The 16,077-nt window shown below is 32.4% G+C and overlaps 1 protein-coding gene across 1 annotated transcript in view; it reads left to right on the forward strand.

Annotated features, from left to right (window-relative positions):
- Positions 1–16,077, forward strand: part of LOC129219300 (tetraspanin-5-like) — a 41,123-nt gene that overhangs the window by 12,703 nt on the left and 12,343 nt on the right. Inside the window, exon 3 of the mRNA XM_054853643.1 lies at positions 7,065–7,238. Within this exon, the coding sequence (XP_054709618.1) occupies positions 7,065–7,238 (174 nt within the window). The remainder of the gene's footprint in view (positions 1–7,064; positions 7,239–16,077) is intronic.

Below are 16,077 nucleotides of genomic sequence, written 5' to 3' on the forward strand. Positions count from 1 at the left end.
TTCCTTGCCGGAAATAGCTGATCGAGACACCTCTCGGTTTTCCTGCCACCCTGGGAACAACGATGAAATAATTTCTACAACTGCAGTGCCTCGTTGACAACGTCTACGCCCCGGCATGAATCTGAATTCTACAGCCCCAGCCATGTGGTGAAATGGCGCGGCGTCCCGGCGGCCATTTTGTTCTGCTCCCTGTTGACTGAACGAGAGACTCTCGCTCCACCATCATGCCTGCTCGCGAAGAGTTCCACCTACAGAAATAGTGCTTGTGGCCTTGTCAGGCAGAAAAATAAATATAAAAGTAAGAAAAAAAGGTGGCTAGACGGACGTTGATTCCGTGGCCCCGCATCTGTGTCAAATAGTGTTCCTTCTGCGCCCATCATAACTTTCTTGTGATTCTGGACGATCCACGCTCCAGGGGATTTTATTTGGGGGGATCATTTTAATTGTTAATGCTTCTTAATCACCTATTTATTTTAGTCAAGATGAGATAATAATAAGTCTGAGTTCACCATGAGCTCGTGAAATGTTTTTATATGTCCTCGGAGGAGCACCCCTTTTAATATATAATTTAAGGTTTTAAAATAAATGAAATATCCTTTGCTTCAACTATATATATATTTTTATTGATGCAGCCTAGCTCATACTCTAAACTCCTGCAACCAGGAGATTTTCCAACGTTCCACTATACGAATCGCGTTCGCCCTGCTGGTGCATGTTTACCCATCGGCATCACCAGGGGGATTCTTTTTTAACCAACTTCAAAGGAGGTTATGTATTCATCTGGGGCTTTTTATATGTGTTCTCTCATTTCTCCAAGATGTTGGCCCTCAGGAAAAGGACCAACGGATGTGGAATGGTAAGTTCGGCAGAAATGAAGCAATGGAAACTGAATTTCAATTTAAATAACATTTTATTTATAATATGTATAAGTGTAAATAGGAAAAACAAACATTCAACATTTATAAAATCAAATCCCCATAAACAAATTAAATATTTCCCCTCAACATACATCAACAAGAAATATCACATTATTCGTTTTCTCTAAATTTCAGTTCTAAAACATCCTCAATAAACAACCCTAAACACAATGCCACATTGTTGGTACTGTCCAGGAAAAAAACTAATGGAAAAAGTTCATACCCCTGGGAGTCCACAAACAAGCACTTTGCACACAAAACATGAAGGCCACATCCACCAATAGGATGAACTGTTGAGTTGAAAAAAACACGTCCACTCGTGGACGACAGACCATCCTCTGTCAATGGTCACTGCATTCCAGGCACACCCCTGCCACAGTAGAGGACTCCTCACCATATGCAGCACAGGAAATTATTTACCTGGTTTCCATGCAAAACAGGAGAACATTCAGTGGTAGAGGACACACAGTCTATTAGAGGTCACCTCACCCTAATAGGGGACACGCATTCGAAGAGATGCCTCACCCTACACTGAACCCGTACGGTCCGACCAGCTCGGAACCTAGGATGAGCAGCTTCGGACCCTCGGGTCCTTTCAAGCCTAATTCTCAATACTTCAACTCTTTCTTTCTAAATTTTAATTTTATAAAACCGCCTTCCAAACATAGGGTACTGTTTTAGAACTCTTCCCGCACTTCTAGCAAGCAAAAAGAATTTTAATTTTACATTTCTTTAATAAACTTCCACGCCCCTGCGTGGACAAATCAACCAGAACTCACATGCTCACATCAAAACAAACCATCTGCAGAACGGAAGCAAATCATAACAGATCAATTGATTGATTGACTTTCTATTTAAACCATCTCTGTTACCCCTAAGCAATGACGTGACGTCATCAAAATTTACATCTTTTGCATCTCACAGCAACTCAAAACACAGTTAATATTTTAACTGTTGCTATTTTAAATTATCTTCTTCACTGCTTTCAGCAGAAAGATCCTCAACTCTTGAGGCCTGACATCACGTCCGCCGATTTGCGAAATACGTGATTGACTTGTTGGGTGTCTAGTCACTTGGGGATTTCTATACGCTCGGGGTTTACGCACGCCGGATTTCAAAGATTTTTAAAACAGGAATATATTTCTAGGATAGTTTGAATGAAGAAGTAAGTTTTAAACAATTTAAAATACCACTCAAGCTTTTTACGAATCTCTCCAAGAACTAAAATAATGGCTTTTGCCAACACAAGATGCATGGACTTGATTTGATTTTTTTTTATTTGAAAGGGTATACTTTCCAGATAGTCCGATGGTAATTTTGTCTGTATCTGATGATGGGCCCTGGAAAAATGTAAGAAATTTTACATTTCATATGTTGTGGCTACATAATCCAACTTGCGTCAGCCAAGCTCTCCATCACAGGTCACATGGTTTTGCCATGAACAGTGCATTTTCTCGATGGAGGGGTCTTGTCTTGAACAATATTTAATTCTCACATCATCGGGATGTTTGATTTTCATGGCGCGGCCTGTAAATTTTAATTATACTCTTACTAATGTATCTATTACTCATGTAGTAAATCAGTAAATTAAATGTGTTTTGCTACGAAAATAGTTGAGTTAATTTAATATTTTTCTTTTGCTAATAAATATCTTTACTTAGTCATTAAAGTTTTTCATTTTTTTTAATATTTCAGTTTTTTAAATAAATTAATTAATAAAATAATTGTTCAATTCAAGTATAATTGAAGACAAATCCCTCCCCCTCCTCCAATGATTAAATTTATATTCCTTAATAAATATATCGTAACTGATGTCCGATTTCGGAAGTTTGATAGTTTTAATTTAAGATTAATATTTCATGACGTTGTCAGTTTAATTTACAGTTATGGCAATACTAATTAACAGACTTTTGTCGGAAATTTTTAATGTACTATAATCCCCGATTACTAGCAGATGCCTGGACTGATTAGGACAATTCTTTTTCTGTTTGAAACGGTATACTTCTCCCAGTTGTCTAATGGTCATCTAATCCGGTATGAGGGAGTCTGGAGAAATTGAGGGACCTCTTCAAATTTCATACTCGCACTTTGTTGTTTGTAAATGCATAGCACCTCACTTAGTGAAACAATTTTTATGGTATTTTTGTTTAATGGATAGGGGTGGTCTAACTTAGGACTCAAACCTGTGCTTCACTATTTTTGTTCTTTAGAAAAAAGTTATGTACAAAAAACAATAAACTTCATTTTATTCCTTATCAAACGATAAAATATGAAACCCATTGTTAAAGAAAGTGCCGCAAAACAAAGGTACTTTCTTCACTCAGTGTTAAAGAAAGTATCATGACACATTAATAGTAATCAGGGGTTCCCACCTAGCTCGTGGGGGGGGAGGGGGTTGAGGGGTATTTTCCTTTTTTAGGGGCTCTTGCTTTGGGGGAGTTTTCGAGGGTCTTTGGGGGCAGGGGTGATATTTAAATATCACCCCTGTATTAATCATTAGATGATATCAAGATCATTATCATTAGATGATGACCTAACGTAACTCACAACCTGAGTTGAACACTAATTTAACTAAATGCAAAAGTTTTTAAAACTAAACCTACTCATTTACGTTAGGTGGTAGTTTATAGGAGGCCCCGGTTATTAAAAATAAAGAGATTGTATATAATTAGTTGGGTATTAAAATAATTCATCCCATAGTAATTAAAATCAGTGTTTATTTTATAATTGTGTGCTTAGTTTAGTTGATTTTTGTACTGGAATTGTAAAATAAATTTAATTTATAGGTTTAAGTACTAAATTATATGTAAGTATGACCAATTATTTTTTACTTTTTAGTTCCTCTTTGTTTTTTAAAGTCAGTTCTTTTTTTATTTAAAAATAATTTATAAATCTTAAAGCTGAAAATGTAAGGAATTTTATTTTATTTTTCATCTTCAAAAAGTGAGCAAACAATTCACATTATGGGTGTTTTTCAATACATTGGTGTTAAAAAAATTAGATTTTTATGTTACGTGATATTGTAAAACGAGATTCAATCAAGATCTAAACCATAATGTAATTTAATGAAGTTGTGAATATTTAAATTCGGTAGAGCTCCCAACTCCTTTTGGTAACTAAAAGCTATGCATTTATTGGTTGACACCAGTAAGTGCCCAATCGGTAGAAGCTAAATGCAAATGAAACTGGCAGTATAAATAGTGAGCAATTTTCCATCACTTTCTCTCTCTCTCCTTGTATGCCTGTTGGGTGTTAGGCCGAATAAGAATTGCAGAATATCTGACCACTGCCTCTACTTATGGTTGGGATTTTTCCTTCAGTTATATTATGCTCATGTTCTTTTAAGTTTTTAATAGTTAATAAATTATTGACTTGTTTTTATGAAGTGTACGTGTCAACTTAATTTTATCATAAATAACACTTAGCCAAACCTCCAGTGCATTGTATTAAACACATATTAGAAAAGATTAGCCCCCCCCCCCCGAGAATAAGCTATTCTACTTTTCCCTGTTTTAATGAGTTGGTTATCATATTACTACCATGCACAAATGCTTTATGCGGGTCAGGTAGTTATAAATAATTAAAAATTCTTAGAAACATTACAATTTGGATGAAATTTTCAGTTTTTAGTACATTAGCATCTGCAGCAGTGAGGATAAAATAATACCCTGATGATAAAATTTTAAGTATAAAATGTTGCCTTTTTCAAGAAAATAATGAAGAACTATCCGGGGGAAAAAATTACGGCATATTTTGCATTATTTTCAATAGTTTGCATACTGTTGCAATAAACATCCAATTTGGTTTTTGGAAACTTTGGCACTTAAAGAGTCTTGTCTACTTCCATTTTGGAAATTGCCAAATGTGGCGGCTATGCCAAAAATTAAGAATTAGGTTTGTGGACTTGTAGCATAAAACCACAATTTAGTTGAAATATTAGTTTCTATCACTTTAGCGTCCAAACAATGAGTATAAGATGAAATTTTTAAATTTAAAGTCTTTCATTTCTCAAGAAAACTATTTAAAATAACAATTTAAAAAAACATTTATAGCACATTTTGCATCATTTTCATTAGTTTGCATTTAAAGAAAAATGCAAATGTGCTTAGTTTTTGGAACCTTAAGTACTAAAGCATCTTGTCTACTATCATCAGCGACCTTGGTGGCTTGATTGGTACGGCATCAGGCTAGTTACAGAGGCTCCTGGGTTTTGATGCCAGCCGGTCAAAGAGGTCCCTCATGTTCGTTAATGGTGACTGGAGCACATTAAATATCTCATGGTTATAAAGTCCTCCAAGTAAATCTATACCTCTGGGGGTGCTGGACCAGGGATTGCTCAGCTTTTGGTTTGTATAAAAAAACAGAGCTATCTTCAGGGCCCCATCCAACCAGTTAAACCATAAATAGTGAAAGGTACAGAGGGCCTTGGAGTGTGATATGAAATGTCTACTTCCATCGTGTGAATGACCAAATAAAGTAACTATGTTTCACACGTATCGCCTTTCCGGTCAAAAAATGATCTTCTCTGATCGACTCCCCCCCCCCCATTGTTTATCCTCTGGCTCATTCATCTGAAGCGATTGTCTTCCACCCTGCGCCCCAAGAATTTTTTTCATAGAAATTAAAAGAGAAAAAATGGTGACTGAGGTCTTTTTTTTGGGTTGCCACTTTTTCTAATTAGACTGCCACGTGGCAAGTGGCCACTGTTTTTCATATTACTTTCTTCACAGGAATTTTTTTTTTTTAAACTATTTTAAAACTATTTGATTATTACAAAACAGATTCAAAATTCACAGAAAGGGAGAAATGAGAGTCTAAAAAGGCTCCTACAAGTAAAAGTGTTTAGAGTAGAAATGTTTTCATAAATTTTTAGTGACTTAAATTGCAGGATTGTCAAGTTTTACCATGGGAAAAACCATGGGTGTTTTTCCATCTGACAAAAATAATTTTTTTCCAGGCTTTGCAGAAGTGGGAAAAATACAATTTGCTCTTACAACTTATCATTTTGTTTCAACTTACAAATTTTTACTTTTTTTTTCTTCAATAAGTTAATGAAAGAACATAAAAAATGTTTGATAAAACTTTAATATTGGTTTCTTTGTTTTCTAGTTTAAAATAAGTGTAATATGTATCAGTTAAATGTTTCAAAAATTTGTTTTTAATTTTTTCAAACATAAAGTCAAAATTTACAATGCATATTTAAAGTTAAGGCAGAAAAATAATTGTTAAATAATGATGTTGAGATGATTTTCTAGTTTATTACAAAAGGTTTTACAGTCAGCTCCATATTTTTAAAAATTGTACCAGTTTAAACAATACTACGCTATTAAGTGAGATAAATCAAGATACAACAAATCTCCTTAATCTTTAACACTTAAATACGATAGCACGCTATAGAATCTTCATAAAAACCTCTTTTCTGCTGTTTTAGCATTGCATAAAAATAAACTAGTTTTGTTAGGATAGTTATAGAAAAACAATTCCTGATTTTGAATTATAAGAAGGGAAAGTTATTATCTCTTTATTGCGGCACAGCTTGCAGGACATGTTTGAATGTTTGCAACAAATGTACAGAAATCTTTGGATTGTTCTTTAGTTCAAAATTGAATTTATATTAGATATAATAGTTAATAATATTTTTTCTTATTATTGACATAATTTATAATATAATTAATTTTTTTGCATTATTTTCGATTAAAACATAATGTTTTCCATTGAAACTGGGAGGTAGCAAATATGCACTTGAATGACAAGGTAAAATTGCTTGCTGAAATGGTTTTATGGTAGTGTTGGTTCAACTCATTTTTTACAAGGCAGCAACAACATACATTTTTTTAGAACTTATAAATTGATATAATTAATAATAAAATTGATAACTAAAATATTTATTTAGTATCTTATTTATATCATTGCTATTCATTAATTAACAAAAATCAATGCAATTGTTTATTTGCAGTTACATTTTTACCATTCTTTCAATTTTTCTGGTTTTTTTCCATTTTTGCCATGTTTTTTTTTTCTGCTGGCCTGGCAAAAGAACCAACCCTGTTAAAATAGTATAAGTAGCTTGTTTTTACTTTTTGACTTATTGCATTACAAGTGTGTATCTGAGTCTTAACCATGATGAAATGTTTTCATATTTTTCAGTACTCATTTACTCTGGTACTATTATTTATTGGAGAAATGGCAGCAACTGTTCTTGCTTTTGTTTTTCCAAATCAGTTTATTGATGCTTTGAAAGAAGGCTTGTCTAAAGAGCCTATTGCCAAATATAGAGATGATGCTAATTTACAAAATGTTATTGATGCTTTTCAAACCGAGGTAAGATTTATTAAGAGTTATTTCAATTTAATTAAACTTAAGTATCCTGTAGTTTAATTGTTGTTTGAAATTTATCAGTAGCTGTAATACAAGTTGTACTGCCTTAACCCATTCCATGATCAGCCCGAAACCCCTTAACGCGCATGCCGCAGATAACGAACGGAGTTGCTTTTTGCTACGTTGTAATAGCGCTTTTCTCCCCATTTTGCTCTCGGGATTTTAATGTTGTTTTTGCTGTTCAGCTTGCATTCGAAAATCGCTTCGCTTTATTAGCTTTTTGGCACTGAATTAAATAGTGCAATAAAATACAAGGTTGCTAATATGTGCTGAAATATTCATTGAATTTGCACATTACATAACGGGAAAATAAACAATAGAGGATAGAACGAAAAGCAATAATTTTTACAACACTAATTATTTTATTGATTTATTTTTCTTTTTGCTTTTATCTCAGTATATCATTTTTTTTCTTTTTATACACTTAAGAAATCAAAACTGTTAAATGTAAGATGATCTACCTTTCAAAAGGGCTCAACAAAACATTCTTCAAACAATTGACTGATCAATCCAACCTGTGAGCAAGGGAATTGAATAGACAAAAACGCTTTAACTGTGGGAATGATTTTCTAAGAGGATAAAAAGTATTCTTCGGTGCCTTTTGATACATTGTGACCCTTCAAAATGACCAATAAACACAGAGACATCTCTTTGCTTTTCGGTTCTTTTATCATAATTGCGATGACTTTTAAATCCCTTCTGAGTGTCCAGCTATCAGTTGCTCAAGCGTGGGAAGTATTTTAAAGATAAATGATTACAAAAGATCAAAACTTGCGGCTAATCCCCTATTTCCCTAAAGGATACTTTTGTGCATGCAACTAAAAGCCCCCTGCTGAGAGAGGAGTAACAGAGACTGCCTTGGCGGATTCCCTAAGGAAGTGTCCCCCTTGGTGTCTTGTGGTCAACCCTTCCACATTATTTTCTTACAACAAAACAGTTTGAATCAGAAAGGAATTTCAAAGCAAGCTTTACTGCTTGTATTTGAGTACACGTCTTCAGAAGAAAAGAAAATCTTGCTTGAAACCGAGTCGGATTGTTTTTCTTTTTTTAAAACATATTTGGATAAATTTTAGTTAGTTTCATAGGATTATTTACTAATTTAGACAACTTGATTATTGAAAAGAAACCAAATATTTTATTTCTATTTTTAAAATCTCATAAAAGAAGGTGCAATTAAAACATTGGAGCTATTTTAAAACAATAAATAAAATCTGAAACAGAAGAAAGGAATGTTTCGTTTCGTATGAGTAAAGCTCAAGATATTATCATTTCATTTGTACCATAGTATATATTTTATGTTTTGCATGGTCAAATATTACGTATAATCAATGTGGTCGTCATAATTTTTGTTTGTGAAATTAAAAATATTCAAAACTGTATCACTAAAAATCCGTCAAAGGATGCCGCGAATATATAAAGTTGAAATTTAAGTTTGAAAATATCACGATTTAAAAATAAATAAATAATAAAAATAATAATAGTATACAAACAAAAAAAAAGCGTAGTAAACACATTATAATTTAAAAAAAACATACTCGTACAAAATTAAGATGTGTAAGATAATTAAAAAAAATATTGTGTAAAATAAATTATAAAATTTGAGGATTATGAACAATTTAGTGAAGGATGCTTGTGTAAGAAGGTGGATTTTTGATAACAAAAAAAAAAAAAAATATTTCTGTTTATTTGCTTTATTCAGGCGTAGAAATATTGTTAATTGTGTAAGGAAATATTTTCAGACTTGTTCATCAGGAGTTCAAATGCCAGAATGCTGAGAAACAAAGCTTCCACGAAAAGATAAAGATATAATGCCTGATTATTTAAAGCATTATACGTGTCTCATCCAAGAGTACTTGAAAGGTTAATATCTTAGTAAAATAAAATAAATTACAACAAGTTTCATGAAATACTATAAGTTACATCCCTTTTGTCTAAGGAAAAGAGCTTGATTACTGCTCCCCTAAAAGCACCAGAACCCAACAGAGAAGCGCAATAACAGGGTTCTGCCCCTGGAAGGACCGCCGACACATGTTCGGCCGAAGCAAAAACTGCTAGAAACGCCGTGACGAGTCACAGGTTCGTCGAAGGCAGTTAGGAGCCATTTTCTTGAGACGAGCCTGAATTGGCGGGGGCAGTATTAACACAAACTGCGCAGCCGATCCTGTATCGGCCGGGGCAAAGAATGGGTTAATATAATAGAAATGATCCTTGCATGGAAATTTTTCTTTAAGTCTCTAACTGAAACTCAGGTTATATCTTAAAGGAGTCACTGTAAACTACTAGATGTAAACCAAGGTTTCACATTTCAAGACTGATTTTTTAGGGTAGTCCTTATATGAGGCTTTAAAAAAATATGAATATTTAATGGGATACTCTATGATTTTAATCTAGTCTGTTTTAGAATTACTGTAATTTTTTAAAGATTTTTAAGACAAATTTTAAAGGTTGCTATCACTGCTGGAAACTTTTGAATTTCTGGAAAAAATTAGAATTTATCTAATTTTATTTCAAACTCTATTTATTAAGCATTTCATACAATTTTAATTTAGTCAAATCTATGAAGCCTGAAAATGCATCAAATCAACCCAATTGAAAAAGGAAATTAGAAGGAATAAGGAGCTTTTAAGACAGTAGAATGCAAGTATAAGAGGCGTATGGGTGAATACTAGGAAAAGTGCCTATTTGATCATGGAAATTTTCAATTTTTAAAGATACTCAGAAATTAAAGTTAATAGAGTAGTTAAACTACAAATCTGTAACAGATTTTTTTTTTTTTAATTTAGGGGCAAAGGCAAAGAAAACATTCAACCCCATTTTAGGGGGGGGGGGTGTATTTGACTGTTACAGATCTGAAAAATATTGCAAATTTTTATGCTTAATGGGCATGATACATCACCTGTATAATTTATATGAGTAGTATAGTATAAATATGTATGATATACTAACAGAAATTTTAATTTATATTGATAGCGATTAATTGAATTATACTATCATAACATCTCACATTAAAAATTTCAATTTAAAATATTTTTAGAAACTGAAATCATTAATAAATAGATTAAGGAAAAAATAACACATAAGTTTTTAGTTTAAAAATAACAATTTAAAAAAATATTAGAACAAGCTTAAAAAATAAAACTAAATCAAGACAGTCATAGGTTGGAGGGGGGGGGGGGATAGATTTGCGCAAGTTATCAGATTTACTTTTTAAAAACAAAATTATAGCTTTTGGGGCAGTAGTTATGAATGAAGGTCTGAATATTTATGTAAAAGAAAAGTGGGTGAAGAGACAAAGATACAATTTTGTTAGAGAACTCAAATTATTGGAAGAAAATAATGTTTCAAAAGCATATTTTAAGAAACTAAACTACTTTTCAATCATGAGATAGTCAACAAACTCATTACACAAAGAAAGAATTGTGAAAAACATCTGTAACACACATATCAGATTAGAAACAAATGGTTTTCTACTTATATGCTACCGACATGATCATTACTGACTTGACGAATTTGCCAAATTTTGATCGAGGAACATTGCTAATTAAAGATTACAAAGTTAAAAAGCATTATTATTTTTATCCAAGAAAAACTATTTTCAATTATGCAAAAATAGTTTGAGATATTAATTTATTTTCTGTTTTAATTTGTGCTACCGACATGGCACTTCATTTGGTAGAAACAGAAAAGTAAAGATTGGAAAATTCTACCTGTTAGTAGATTTGCACAAGTTAATAGAGTTACTTTTTTAAAACAAAATTATAGCTTTTGGGGTAGTAGTTACGAACAAAGGTCTGAATATTTATGTAAAAGAAAAGAGGGTGAAGAGACGAAGATAAAATTTTGTTAGAGAACTCAAATTATTGGGAGAAAATAATGTTTCAAAAGCATATTTTAAGAAATTAAACAATTTTTCAATCATGAGATAGTCAACAAACTTATTACACGAAGAAAAAATTGTGAAAAACATTTGTAGCACACGCATCAGTTCAAAAACAAATGGTTTCTTCTTATGTGTTACTGACATGACGAATTTGCCAAATTTTGATCGTTGAACATCGCCAATTAAAGATAAAAAATTAAAAAGCATTATTATTTTCATCAAAGAAAAACATTTCAATTATGGAAAAATAGTTTGAGAAATTTATTTATTTTCTGTTATAATTTGCGCTACCACATGACGCTTCATTTGATAGAAACAGAAAAGTAAAGATTGGAAAATTCTACCTGAAATTCTATTCAACTGAAGTGAAAACTTTCGATTGGAACCTATACATCACATAAAAAAAACTTCATTTAGCGCAATCCATATGAGCCAAATAAATGTTTTTTACTAGAAATAACAATCCTGAAAGTTTGCACTCCAGACATAGTGTGAAAACTTGGGACAAGCATAAATTGCTCCTTTTATCGATGTAAATTCATTTTTTTAAAACATGAGTCAATTCTCATAGACAAACATAAAACTTCTTCATTTTGTATTTGTTTCTGCTGCAATGTTCTATAATGCACAGGATTTTTTTGAAACTTGGGATTCGAATGTGGGACAGTTACAGATATGATTTTGGAGCAACTAAAAGAGTTTCTGTGTCATATATTAAAGTAAAACCTCAAAATTTTGCTATGGATTGCATGTGCGATGAAGTTTACTATATGATAAAAATTTTCATTTTGGTTTTTAATTGGAAGTGCTTGAGAAATTCATCTGGGACTTAAATTAGCAGTTTTCCTGATATTCATCTGTACACAGAAATTTCCCCCTCTATATTATTAACTCTTACATCCTACTTAGATCAGGACCCAATATAGGCTGATTTTGCTACCGTTTTTCGGTACCTTCACAAAAATCTTGTTTTGAAATCGGTACTTTCACAAAAATCAAGTAATAAAATCAGTAACTTCACAAAAACATTGAAAATTTCACGAAAATTCACATTTTAAAATATAAAATTTGTTTCTCTATTTAAAACAAAATTTACTCATAAAATAAAATTCTAAGCAGGTTTATATGAACAATCGCTTAAATAGCAACCTTTTTGTAGTATTTTAACTAATTTTTAGCTGTTTCTCGCCAAAGTGTATTTATGCAATATTATCGCAATCCTTTAACATCTGTTTTGGGGAACTGTTTTTCTCATAATTATTTCCTCTATTGTACAGTACATAGCCCATTAAGCTGGAATTGCGACGGTTTTTAGCACCCCCCCCCCCTCCCCAAAAACGAAACCTGTTAAAAATAATACTAAATGACATTTACATTTTTGGAACTAAAATTTCACTTATTCTACTTCTTTTTTACAAAACTTAAGATGCCTCTAAAAATTCCCAAAAACAATGCTGATAAAAAAAAAAAACTTTCGCAAAAATAGAATGATGCAATATTTTCACAAAAATAGGTAGCAAGAAAAAAATCCTGGATTGGCCCTGTAGATTTACCCCCTCTTTTCAAAAATCTTGTGCTCCCCTTCAGGCTTGGGACCCGGCCCATAGGCGTCCCTTCTCCTCCCCTCCCCTGTGCATGCCCCAGCTAGTATGGATTTTTCTTCTAAGTTGCTTCATTTTCAGTAACAAATATTTTTTTTAGATGAGTTTATTGTACACTGCTGTCACTTGGAATCCATGCTTTGCTGTATTACTTATAACTGAAATTCAGGAATGCTCATCCTACCAAGAGCGAGAGCTCTATCTCTCCCAAATACAGTAGTCCACCAAGAGCGAGATGAAAGGGTTTATTATATCCTTCTATAAGTGTCCACTATTTTCCCATTCGTTTCTAGAGATATATTGTCAAAAAACATAAAGGACAAATACATCCTCTGAAAAACAGTGCCACCAATGTCCAAGAAACTTGCTTATTACACACTTATAAACATCATAACTAATTATTTCATATCTTTTTACATTTTTTAAGAGCAGATTATCAATTCTTCTGCAATAAAATGGGTAGCTGCTTAAAATCATTTCTTCAGCTAATATTTTGCAACAAACAAGCATATATTATGAATTCCAGATTTTTCTTGTTCAGCAGTTCAAAATAATTTCCAAATTTTTATTTTTTGACTGAATAAATTTCATTTCATTCATCAAGCATGCTGTAATGCTCCACAAACTCAGAAGCATATCTCTCATTTGAAAACTCCCATAAGAAATACGATGGTGATATCCAGAATATTATATATATAGTATTTTAAGGAAATAAGCAATTTTAGTTTGAACCAGAAATAGGATAACAAAATACAGTAAAATAGAAAACTAAGTTAAAGTGATGGAGCCAGTATGCATTAGCTCTATATTATAGTTTGAAAACCAAAAAACATTTTAAAACTAGACTAAAGAAGAATGTATAAGTCCCGAGAATTTGAGTACAGAATAATTTGGCAAATGCACCAACTGCTGCAATGCAAACGAATAAATGGAAGCTTATACCTAAAAATAAAGCTGGGGTTTTGCCTCTGTTATTTGAAGCCAAGAGGTTATCAATAATAACACTCTACTGGACCAATCCAGCACTTGCAAAATAAATGTAAAATCTTACCTTAAATTCCGAGTAGACAAGCCAGATCCTTATCCCACATAAAATTATTTCATTCTGGTTGAAAAAGAAATCATAGCCATCAATAAAAAATCTAAAGCCAGGCCAAAAGAAAGTCCTAGTCAATTCTTTTTAATGTGAATTTTTGGAGGTATTGCAGGTTTTTTGTCCACCAATATATACAGAACACTCCCAATTATCTGCGGAATAGGGATGCACGGTAACTGAATATGCCAGTGTATGTAATAGCTTAAAAATATCCATTACACTCGCATACATTTAAACCATAGCTAAAAATAACAGTGTAGATAAAAAATGCATGTAAAAGTTTTAAAAGGATTGCTCATTATTGAAAACAGATTACACACCTACACGAGCAAATTGTGCATCCAGATTACCTGAAACAAATGTAACTAGGTTGCTTCCAAAACATACAGAGGGTAGGTAGAGAATTTTTTCAAGACTGGTTCAGTCACTTGTTTCGGAACATAAGTAGTGTAAATGAATAATTCAGTAAGTGGGGTAGATCTAAAAATTAAGTTTCAACTAGTCAAATTTCGATGATCTTAGAAGGTTTGATTTCATTGGAAGGGAGGGGGAAGAATGAAATAGAAATGTCTAAATAAAGATTTTGTACTTGTTAAGTTGAAATGTATGCATTTATTTGCATTCAACTAATCATTGTCGTTTTTTTTTTTTTTTTTGAAAATGTGAATGGCTGTGGATAATCCGCCTCACAGATAAGCTGCCCACGGATAATTGAGAGTTTTCTCTCTCTTTATATATACACAAGGTGTTCCATTTTAACCTGCAAGACCTTTATTTTCGCAACTGGTAGTCCTAGATGTATACTTCCAGTTGCAAAAATGTTCAAAATTAGAAGCAGAGTTAAGATATTGAAGGTTTGAAGCAAAAATAAAAATGAGTCAAAAAATATGAAATTTAACTTTTTATACGAGCCCTAAGTCCCCTAACTAATGATTAGAGAAATAATCTCCATTGAAAATTATTACTAACACAAAAAACTTGACATTTGTGCGACCAAAACTCAAGGAGATATTCCAGTTTAAAGTTTTAAGGGACCATACAGAAGATGAGATTGGAACTTATCGCTCTTCCAGAAGAATGACAGGTCGTCAAAGTAAAAAAAATAAGGCATTTATATTTTTCATTGCTATTCAAAAATGAATGCAAATGTTACACCGTAATACGCAAAAACACACTACAAAACCTCGGATAATTTGAAGAATCACTCTATGCATACATGTAATTTTAAACACTTGTTAACCACTATATTTTCCACCAAAAGGTGTTATTGACGGCGAGTGAAAAGTGGTTTAAGTCACAAAACGCCGTATTTCATATCGCAGTGAATATTGGTCATACTAATTTCAAACATTTTGTGTTGGAATATTTTTTCAATGGAGATTATTTCCCTAAGTATAAGTTAGGGGTCCTGAAGCCTGCATAAAAAGTCAAAATTTCATATTTTTTGACTCATTTTAATTTTTACTTCAAACTTTCAATATCTTAACTCTTCATCTGATTTTGAACATTTTTGCAGTTGGAAGTACATATATCTAGGACTAAGGATTGCGAAAATAAAGGTCTTGCATGTTAAAACGGAACACCCGGTATATATGTATGAACAGTCGACTCTCGATATCTCGACTTCGCTTAACTCAAATTTCCACTTATGTCGAAGTTTTTGGATAGTCTCAAATTTGTAAAAATGTTCTATAATAGATTTTTTTCGTTAACTCTAAGTTCACTCTACTTATCTCAAAGTTTCAGACAGCCATCTATTAATAATTATTGTCCTGATTTCCAGTAGCGAAACCAACTTTGCCTTAAAATGACTGAGAAATTCTAGCTGCTATTTTTACCACCTGCCCTTTTTGCTAGGGCTTTAAAGACTAGAGCTTAACTGACAGGTCACAATAATTTGCCAACAAATGCAGATCCTAGTAATACATACTATCAATTATTCATCATTGCATTGAAAGTCGGAAAAATACTCCAAAGGATATATCCAATGCCATGTCTAAAATTAATGATTTCATACATAAGAAAAATATTAATTCGAAAAAAAAAATTAATTTGAATTTTGTCATCTTGAATTCAAATTATGTTTTTCGCAATCACGAGTGTGTGTATGTAGGTGTGTGTGTTTGTGTGTGGGAATATGTGTGTTTCTGTGTAGGGGGGTATGTGTATGTGTGTCTAGGCATATGTGTCTGTGTGCAGGCATGA

This window comes from Uloborus diversus, chromosome 3 (genome assembly GCF_026930045.1).
Source record: "Uloborus diversus isolate 005 chromosome 3, Udiv.v.3.1, whole genome shotgun sequence".
In the NCBI taxonomy this organism is placed as follows: domain Eukaryota; kingdom Metazoa; phylum Arthropoda; class Arachnida; order Araneae; family Uloboridae; genus Uloborus; species Uloborus diversus.